Source organism: Otolemur garnettii, unplaced genomic scaffold (assembly GCF_000181295.1).
Source record: "Otolemur garnettii isolate 467f Iridium unplaced genomic scaffold, OtoGar3 scaffold00029, whole genome shotgun sequence".
Classification (NCBI taxonomy): Eukaryota; Metazoa; Chordata; class Mammalia; order Primates; family Galagidae; genus Otolemur; species Otolemur garnettii.
This window is the reverse complement of record NW_003852424.1, coordinates 14253997-14263269: the sequence shown is the minus strand read 5'-3', so window position 1 is coordinate 14263269 and position 9273 is coordinate 14253997. Positions and strand designations below refer to the sequence as shown.

The following is a 9273-nucleotide window of genomic DNA, read 5'->3' as shown; positions in this document are numbered from 1 at the left end:
AGCTTGGGGACACAAAATGGTATCTCGTAGTCTTGCTCTAGGGTGCTTCTGGCTGAAGGGCAGACCGAGCTGTACCGGCAACCCTCAGTCTCTCGGCCCCATCCCGGTGGTCAGCGCCAGGGACAGCTCAATCAGCTTTCTGGAAGAAGTGGCACTCCCGGGCTGGGGCAGAAGGGCGGTCCCCCCGGCTCTCCTCCCCTCCTTCTTAGTGTTTTTAAGTTCTCAGCGCCCGCCAGGGGGCGCCAGGGGGCAAGACTAAAGGACCATGGAGTCCAGAACCTGGGGCGCTCACTGTGTCCCTGCGTGGGAGGGAGAGGGTGTGTGTGGGGAACCCTGGGGCAACCTTTGTGCCGCGGGTCTGCTCAAAGAGCCCAGTTCCAGCTGGAAGGTGCGCAGTGGAGACTCCTGTGGGCCCTATTGCTAGGATGGGGAAACTGAGGCCCAAGAGAATAGGGCCGGGCAATGAGGAAGAGGAACCTTCACTACTCGGGTCTGGCCCCAAAGCCGCAGCTGGCATTCCCGGGGCTGGGGTAGGAGGGCGGGAGGCAGGGTGGGGCGCGTCCTCTGGTGACAGCAGCTCCCGGGAATGCGCCAGCTGGGAGGGTCCCTCCGTCCCCCACTCCAGGCCCCCGAAGCTGAGCCTCTTTCCAGTGCGCTGGGGCCCTGCGTGGGGGGTGGTCGGACCTGAGAAAGGGAACCCTGGGATCTGAGCCCTGGCGTGCGGGGGTTCCCACCATAGGCGACCGTGCAGGAGGAGGCCGTGACCCAGGACAGAGACCCCGGCCGGGACGCAATCCGGGAGTCCACGGGGATAGGGCAGGACGATGGACTCCCAGAACCAGTCTAAGGCAACTTCGGTTCGCACACATTCCCGGGCCCTGAGCACGGCGCCCGGAATAGCAGCTCCAGAGTAGGGAGTGGGGGCGGTCAGGCCCTGCACCGCCCCCGCGGCTCGGGCTTCCCAAGGTCACCGGGACCCGGACGCCCGGACACTAGGCCGCGGCTCTGGGGTACCCCAGGGCCTCGTGCGGCAGCCCCCTGCAGCAGATCCGCGCCCGCCGCTCGGGGGCGCACCCGCCCGCCGCCCCTCCTGACCCGGACCTGAGCGCGCCCTCAATCAGACTCCGAGGCACTCTTGGGAGGGGCCGTCCCGAGCTCCCCCCCACCCCGCACCTCGGGCCCCGCCGCTTCCGCTCTCCCTGGGGCCGCTCAGGGAGCCTGGACGTACTGCCTGGGCTCTACGAAACTGGTAAGTCCCTCTTTCTGTCCTCCCGCTGTCCATGCCAGCGACCTGGACGCGCTGTCCGCTCCTGCCCCTCCCTGGGCCTGGTCGGGCTGGGGTCGGAGTGGTGAGGGCAGCGAGACCCGGGGTAGGAGTGAGCTCAGTCCCATTTCCACTGGGGGAAACTGAGACCCAGAGACGTGGCCTGCCCGGAGACCACCAGACAGGGGTGCAGGCAAAATGGGGAGTGGGCACCTTGTTCCCTAGAGGACGCTTCGAACTCCACAGCTCCATCACCTGGGTCCCACCATATAAGCCAGGCTTCAGGGTCGGGCAAGAGGTTGTCAGAGGTAGAGCCCTCCCCTCCCTGTCTCAACTCTCTGGTGCAAACTTCTTTCTACCGCCTGACCTAGCCCCTGCTCTGGGTTCTGTGAGGGATGGAGATGCACCCAGCTGCACAGCCTGGGCGGCAGGCAGAGGAAGGGCCCAAAGGCAGCTCCTTGGAGTGCCTGGAAACAGCTCAGCCCCCAGGCCTCTGATAGGGCCTGAGAACCAAGGAAACTGTGTCTCTAGAGGGACTGGGGTCTGGGTGGTTTTTGCCTTCTCCCTGCCTGGTGCCCCAAATCCCGAAGACTGGAGAGCTTTGGGCTCAGCCTGACCCTTAGGCTCTTCTGGGATTTGGGTGCCCTGGCCTGACCGGAAGAGACTCACAAGGCAGCTGTTCTTCCCCTCCCGCTTTCTCCCTCCAGGCCATGGGCACAGTCACCAGGAGTGTGTTATGGCAAGTGACTGTATTCCTCCCCTGATAGATGGGGAAACTGAGGCCCAGGGAAGCAAGGTCTTTCCTTTCCCCCAAGTTGCCTCCCCCTTCCCTGCAGCAGTCTCAGCCTGGGCCCTCTCCCTCCACAGGCAGCCTAGGCTCTCTGCTCTGTCTCACACCCTCTGCAGATGAGGCCATGAAGTGCCATGGACTGGACCTGGGCCAGATCACCCTTCCTTGCCCCATCCCCAATCTGGGGGCTTCCAATCCACAGGTCTGGGCACTGAGGAGGAGCCCTGGAGGCTGAAGGGTGCAGCTCAGGGGCCTCTGCCAGGACCAGGCTCCTGACCCAGCCCTCTTGGGCCACACCCTCTGAGTGTCTCATAGAATCATGGATTGAACCCAGCTGGCCCCCACTTCACAGATGGGGAAACTGAGGCCTGGGAACACAGTGTGGCTGGCCTCTGGCCACACAGGAAGGTAGAAGTAATGCTGGTGGGAGGGAGTGGTGAGGGACCCTGACTCTAGGAGCCACCTGTGTACCATCCTTGAGTGATTCCTTCCATTGTCAAACATTAAGCAAGTATTATGCACATGATAAATAAGAAAATACAGGGAAGCGCCTGTGGCTCAGTGAGTGGGGCACCAGCCCCATATACCAAGGGTGGTGGGTTCGAACCCGGCCCCAGCCAAATTGCAACAACAAAAAAAATAGCCGGGCGTTGTGGCAGGCGCCTGTAGTCCCAGCTACTTGGGAGGCTGAGGCAGGAGAATCGACTAAGCCCAGGAGTTGGAGGTTGCTGTGAGCTGTGATGCCACAGCACTCTACTGAGGGCAATAGAGTGAGACTCTGTCTCTGAAAAAAAAAAAAAGAGAAGAAAATACACCATCAATAATTGCAGATAAGGTTTTGAGTTCTTCTCCTTTTCAGGCTCTCTGTGCCTATTTTTCTTACATGATCCAAAGTAGTCTTCAACTTTCCTGTAAGTGGAGGGCTCTATTACCAGCCCATTTTTCAGAGATAAGTGTGACTCAGAGAGGTTTAGTTATTGTCCAAGATCACACAGCCAGTCAGGGTAGAGCTGGGGTTCAATTCTTGTCCTGCTGGAGGTGGCCCCACTACATAGGCACCTCCCTTACTCTGTGCCCCCAGACTCTGGTTCTTCCACAACCTCCTGCTTCTGCTATGGACCCTCCTGAACTGTGTTTTGGGGAATAGTGCTCAGGTAAGGGGGGAGCAGAAACTTAGGGGAGCAGATGGAAATGGGACCAGGCTAGTGGTGTGGGGCCACCAGCTTTCCCTTCAGGCTGACTGTGCCTCTCTCTCCTCAAGTAGGGTCCCAGCGAGTGGACTTCCTGGGGTTCTTGGAGTGGCTGTTCTAGCTCCTGTGGGCGGGGTGTCTCTGTTCGCAGCCGGCGTTGCATCCGGTACGTCAGGAGTGGGACTCAGGGCTCTGCTGAGTGAGCCCCAGGGCCAAGACGGGGCCTAGCCCCTGGCCACACCCTCAGCCTGCCCACACATGCTCTGCCCTTTAATCCCACTGATCCTGCTGGAATGCGGGTGGGGTTGGCGGGGGTGGAGGGTGGACTGGTCAGCTCTGGTAGGGGATCCCTGGGTGTTCTGACTGCTCTCTGGCCACCCTCCTTCCTGTAGGCTTCTCGGGCAAGAGCCATGTTGGGGCAACACACACGAGTACCGCCTCTGCCAGTTTCCAGTAAGCCCTGCCCACCTCCCAGGTCTCGGAGGCTGCCCTGAAGCTTCCCTAGTCATACCCCAAATATGTCCACCACACTGTCTAGTTCTCTGGGCTTCCCAGGGCTTTCTTGGCCTCTGACCTACTTCTCTCTGTCCCCAGGACTGTCCCCCAGGGGCTGTGGCCTTCCGAGACCTACAGTGTGCTCTTTACAATGGTCACCCAGTCCTAGGCATGCAGAAGACCTACCAATGGGTGCCCTTCTATGGGGGTGAGTAGTTTGGACAACTGTGGTCAGGGTTGGTTCAGAGTGAACAATTAATTATTTGAACTTATTACTGGGAGAAGAGGGACTTGGAGTGTTGCACAGAGAAGGGAGAAGGGCTATTAGCCCCGGAGCTTTGAAGAATACATAGGAGTTGGTGAAGTAAAGGAGAAGCAGCATGTGTTAGCATGTGTTAGGCACCAAGCAGGAGTAGAGGGAAGCAGGATCCATTCAGCACGGGGTTGAACACCAGGCTGAGGATTTACTTAGAGCTGCATCCAGAGGCCAACAGTTCTCAAACTTATCCTAGTAGCAAGAAATATTGCTGCACTGAGCTGAAAATAGCAAGTTATATAACTGTGTGCCCAGGGCAGCACGCCTCCAGATTGAAGGGAGACAGGCAGCTTCAGATGCCACAGTGAAGGCAGACACAGAAAAGAAAAGCCTAGAATGGAGAAAGTTCCATCCATCAAGCTCAGAAGATCCACTTTCTCTTCCCTTCTCTTCCCTTCTCTTCTCTTCTCTTCTCTTCTTCCCTGAGAATTGAAGGAAACCTCCCATGATTCTACCCCCACAGGGACAGCTGAGGATCCATTCCAAGGAGGGTATGTCAGACAGGTTCAGGAAGATGGGAGCCAGAAGGATCTTGAGGATAAGTAGGGATCAGGGCTGTCCATCTGCAGGTGTGAACAGACAGTCCATTTTGCCCCACTTCCAGCCAGAAGGGGGAAACTCAGTTGAGGCCCAAGGAAGCCAGCAACACACCTAGGTTAATAGGACTTGGTCAGTACTGGAGTAACACTATTTATTGGGTGCCTGCGAGGTGCATGGCTCAAATGCTGAGTGAGTTCTTCTTGCTCCTGTATTCCAGAGCTTAGAACCTACCTGAAAACAGTAGGTGCTCAATGAGTGTTTGTGGAATGAATGAGTGAAGAATGGGTAATGATTACGACTCCTAAGATTAGACAATGAATGAATGAATGCAGCCCCAGAATACTTGCTTAGGAGAGTCTCAGATTGCTGGAAGCAGAGCACAAATATGCCAGTCCTGGTTCTGATTAAGCCTCAACGTGGGGCTCTGGCTGAATCTCTGGGCCTTATCTGTATAAGGGGATGCCTACCTGAGGGAGCTTAATGGCAGAATCTGAAACTAGGATAGAGGTCCCCAGACCACTAATTCCTCCCCACCTCAGCGCCTAACCAGTGCGACCTCAACTGCCTGGCAGAAGGGCATGCCTTCTACCACAGCTTCGGCCGCGTCCTGGATGGCACCACCTGCAGCCCAGGTGCCCAGGAGCTCTGCGTGGCTGGCCACTGCCTTGTAAGGATTCACCAGGCCCTGCCCCTCCCTAGGCTCCGCCCTAGCCTCCTCCCTCCAGGCCCCGCCCTCCCACAGGCTCCACTCCAGTCCCGCCTCCTGGGCCCTCCCTCTTAATCCAGGTTCCCCGCCTTTCTCCAGGCGTTTGTGACACACGCCTATCCTTTACCCCTTTAGAGCGTCGGCTGTGACGGATTACTGGGCTCGGGAGCCCGTGAGGACCATTGTGGACGTTGTGGCGGGACCAACGACTCATGCTTCTTCGTGCAACGTGTTTTCCGTGATGCTGGTGACCGCACGCTCTCCGTCTCTGAAAGTCCAAGTGGGCCCTTTAATGAGCCACAACTTGGAAGCGAAATCCTATGCTGATTGGGCAGTTTGGGCCCTGCTCCCTCTCTCCTCATCCTGATTAGTGACTTCTAGATTGTGCCACCCTCCCCAGAACAGACGATAATTTTAAAGCTTTCCGTGCTTCACTTACGCGATAATAATCCCAAAGGTTGGGCGGCGCCTGTGGCTCAGTGAGTAGGGCACCTGCCCCGTATAGCGAGGGTAACGGGTTTGAACCCAGCCCCAGCCAAACTGCAACAAAAAAAATAGCCAGTGTTGGGCGTTGTGACAGGCACCTGTGGTCCCAGCTACTCGGGGGCTGAGATCCCTAAGCCCAAGAGCTGGAGGTTGCTGTGAGCTGTGGTGCCACAGCACTCTGCTGAGGGTGACAAAGTGAGACTCTGTCTCTAAAAAAAAAAAATAATGATAATAATCGCAAAGGTTTACAGAGTGTCCGTGGCCCTGGCTAGCCATCTTAACCACAGTATCTCATTAAATTATTGAATCATCACCCTTATCAGCACCCCAACACCCTACTACCCTTCTGCCCAGGTGCCTTCACTGGATACTGGAACGTGACCCTGATCCCTGCAGGCGCCAGACACATCCGAGTGGCCCATCAGAGCCACAACCACCTAGGTACCATGGGTTCTGAGAGCGGAGGAGACCTAACTGGCTGTCTGGGTGCAGTTGCTGTCCTTGTGTATGGCTGGGGGTACTGAGGCCGGAGGACAGGACCCCAGGGTGCACAAGATGGATGATATATCCTCTTCCCATGAGCCTGCTCTGCCCCTCCTTTGCAGCACTGATGGGAAGCGATGGACACTACGTGCTCAATGGGAACTGGGCGGTCAGCCGGCCTGGGACCTACCAGGCGGTGGGCACCCACATAGTCTACACCCGGGACGCAAGGCCAGAGGAGACATTGCATGTGGCGGGGCCCACTTCCCACGACCTGCTCCTGCAGGTGCTGTTAGGCATTTGAGAAACTCAGAGAGGAGCCGGCTGGAGTCGGAGGGGGGAAAGCAGCTGTCAGACTCTGGAACACTTCCCTGAGCTCTGGCCTCCCACTCCAGGTCCTCCTGCAAGAGCCCAACCCTGGCATCAAGTTTGAGTTCTGGCTCCCTCGGGAACTCTACGGTCCCTTCCAGGCTCAGGTGCAGGCCCTGGGCTGGCCCCTGCGGCAGCCACAGCCCCGGGAAGTAGTGCACTTCCCAACCCTCTCTACTATCCTGACTCGAACCCAAACCCTGGCCCCAGGTGAGGTGGGGAAGGCCGGGGTGGGGGCGAGCCTGAGCTGAAGCCCTGTGCCCCTCACAGCACCACTCCCACAGACCCTTGCCTGCCCTGCCCTGATACCCGTGGCCGTGCCCACAGGCTGCTCCACTACTGCAGCAGTGACTTCGGTGAGACCCCTGGCCCCACCCTCTCCCAGTCCCCAATTAACCTGTCCTGTCCTGCTGATCTCTGACCCTGATGTGACTCTACTTCAACCCTTTTCTTCTGACTCTAATCTGACTCTTTGATACGACCTCTAACCCCTCATTGATCCCAGATCTCATCGTAACCCCAGAGCCCTCTGAGGTCCCACCCAGTTCTCAGTTCCCTTTTCCTGCAATTCAGGGGGTGGGGGGTATAGAGAGCTGCAAAGTGGATCATCCAGGTACCTCGAGCCTGCCCTGCCCACAGTGTTCCAGGCCCGTGTGCTGGGCCGCCACCGCCAGAACCAGGAGACCCGCTATGAGGTGCGCGTGCAGCTTGTCTACAAGAACCAGTCACCACTGCGGGTCCGCGAGTATGTGTGGGCCCTGGGCCACTGCCCTTGCCCACTGCTAAGCCCCCACCGAGAGTATCTGCTGGCTGTCCAGCGCCTGGTCAGTCCTGATGGCACACAAGACCGGTTATTGCTGCCCCACGCTGGCTATGCCCGTCCCTGGAGCCCTGCTGAGGATAGCCGGGTACGCTTGGCTGCCCGGCGCTGTCCTTTCTGAGCTCCAGGAGGAGCCCACTCAACACACAGCAAGAAAGACACACCTGATCATGGTCAGTTGAAGTCAATGTATTTCCTCTCTCCCCCTGGCTTCCAGGGAGCTCAGAAATGTCAGAAATGTCTCCCATCTGCACTGATGGGACTCACCCTCACTCACACTTTGGTTAGTCCACATGTAGCCAGAACCACAGTCATGAGCAGATAGGCATTGATGAGGACACACTGAAGAGACTTACTCTGGCTGCCAGGAAACTCATAACTATTTCATACTCAGAAATTTTGAGTCTACATTTATTCTCCTTACCTCATTCACACTTACTTAAAGACACTGTCATGAACAAGCATGACACCCTCTTGTCCTGAGTACCAGGAAGCTCATCACTGTTTAACTTCCTGACACACTGGGTTCTCCCCTCACTGCTATCCCTTCCTCATGTATTTAGAGACACTGTAACAGACATAGCCCTTAGAAGACATGCCCAACCAGGCACTGTAAGGTACCAATTTCTCCTTTTGCCCTGGCTACCAGGAACCGCAGAAATAATCTGGACAGTTCAGCATTTCTGGCTGGGTTTCTTCCAGTTGACACTGGTGTTCTTCATCTCCCTTTTTATTACTATTTAATTATTTTTATGAGCACTTAAAAAAAGAAAACAAGGACATTTTAGTCACATGTACTTGGCCTCAGACTTGGGGATGTGCTGGTAGAATCACAAGCACAACTGTATTCTCATAGCCTGTACGCACATGGTCACATGGACCCCATCCCCTCCTCCTGGTTCAGTCCTCACTTCCCCCAGCATGTCTGACCCTGTGTGGGGATGAGGGAAGGTAGGAAACAGATAGGGTTTTTGTATGTTTTAAGCCCCTTCCTCAGCTGAGAAGGCAAGTGAGAGCCACTGCTCTCTGCAGAGCCCCAACCTCATGTACCCTCTGGAGGCAGGAGGCAGATCTGGCCTGTGTGTGTATTGGGGAGGTGTCTGTGGGGTGTTGCATAGTTGCTTAGGAGGTCCATTCCTGTGGGATGCTTCCAAAGACTTGCCCCTTCTTCCTCCTTACCCTGGACTGGGCTTATGCTGTCGTTTGGGACAATCTGTCTTGCGTGGTAGCGTGGTTGTGATTTTCTTTGGAGTCTGGGATACCTGGGGTCAGTAGACTGTCTGCAGGAGCCCCTTAGAGATCACAGCCCACTGCTCCCAGCAGCAGCTAGAGGAGGCAAAGGGGAAAGGGGCACTGATGCGACAGCAGATGCAGAGGAGAGTCCCTCCCGCGGGAGTCAGCCCGCACAGGGTTGCGTGATGTCAGTGAACTTGGCCTTCGACCTGGCAGGCGAACTCAGGCCAGCCCCTTCCCCACTGTGGGCTTCAGTTTCCCCATCTGCGAGTGAGTGCCCTTTCTGCCCCTACTGGCTCTAACGATGGGAACTGAGCCCTTCCGGAATCCTTCCCTGGCCCCTTGGAGCACTTGCGCATTCCCGCGGCGAGTATTTACGGATCATCTATTCCGTGTCAGGGACCTAGCAGCGCCTGACCTCGGGGGAGCAGGCACTCACTTCAGTTACGTGGTGCGGTCCATGGTTGTCTGAGACAGGGCCTGCAGGCAGAGGGTGCTGGGAGCGCCCCACGCTCAATACCAGCCGGGACAGGTGTAGCCTGGCTTTGTGGGGACAGCTGGTCCAGCGCGCCCCCTGGCGG

General features: G+C 57.1%; 1 protein-coding gene across 1 annotated transcript; it reads left to right on the top strand.

Moving 5' to 3' along the window:
* The first annotated feature begins 2406 nt into the window (after positions 1–2406).
* On the top strand, positions 2407–7580 carry ADAMTSL5 (ADAMTS like 5). Its single transcript, XM_003788848.1, has 12 exons — positions 2407–2462; positions 3136–3208; positions 3319–3410; positions 3637–3697; positions 3839–3947; positions 5135–5262; positions 5437–5548; positions 6142–6228; positions 6393–6556; positions 6666–6849; positions 6924–6995; positions 7279–7580. Exons 1-12 carry the CDS (start codon positions 2407–2409, stop codon positions 7578–7580), a joined length of 1440 nt encoding a protein of 479 aa, XP_003788896.1.
* Positions 7581–9273: the final 1693 nt, after the last annotated feature.

Coding starts and splice junctions, on each gene's coding strand:
- ADAMTSL5 (XM_003788848.1), top strand. CDS start 2,407: ATGGGGAAACTGAGGCCTGGGAACACAGTGTGGCTGGCCTCTGGCCAC. Junction 6,557..6,665: donor CCCACGACCTGCTCCTGCAG/GTGCTGTTAGGC, acceptor CTCCCACTCCAG/GTCCTCCTGCAAGAGCCCAA. Junction 6,996..7,278: donor CTACTGCAGCAGTGACTTCG/GTGAGACCCCTG, acceptor CCCTGCCCACAG/TGTTCCAGGCCCGTGTGCTG.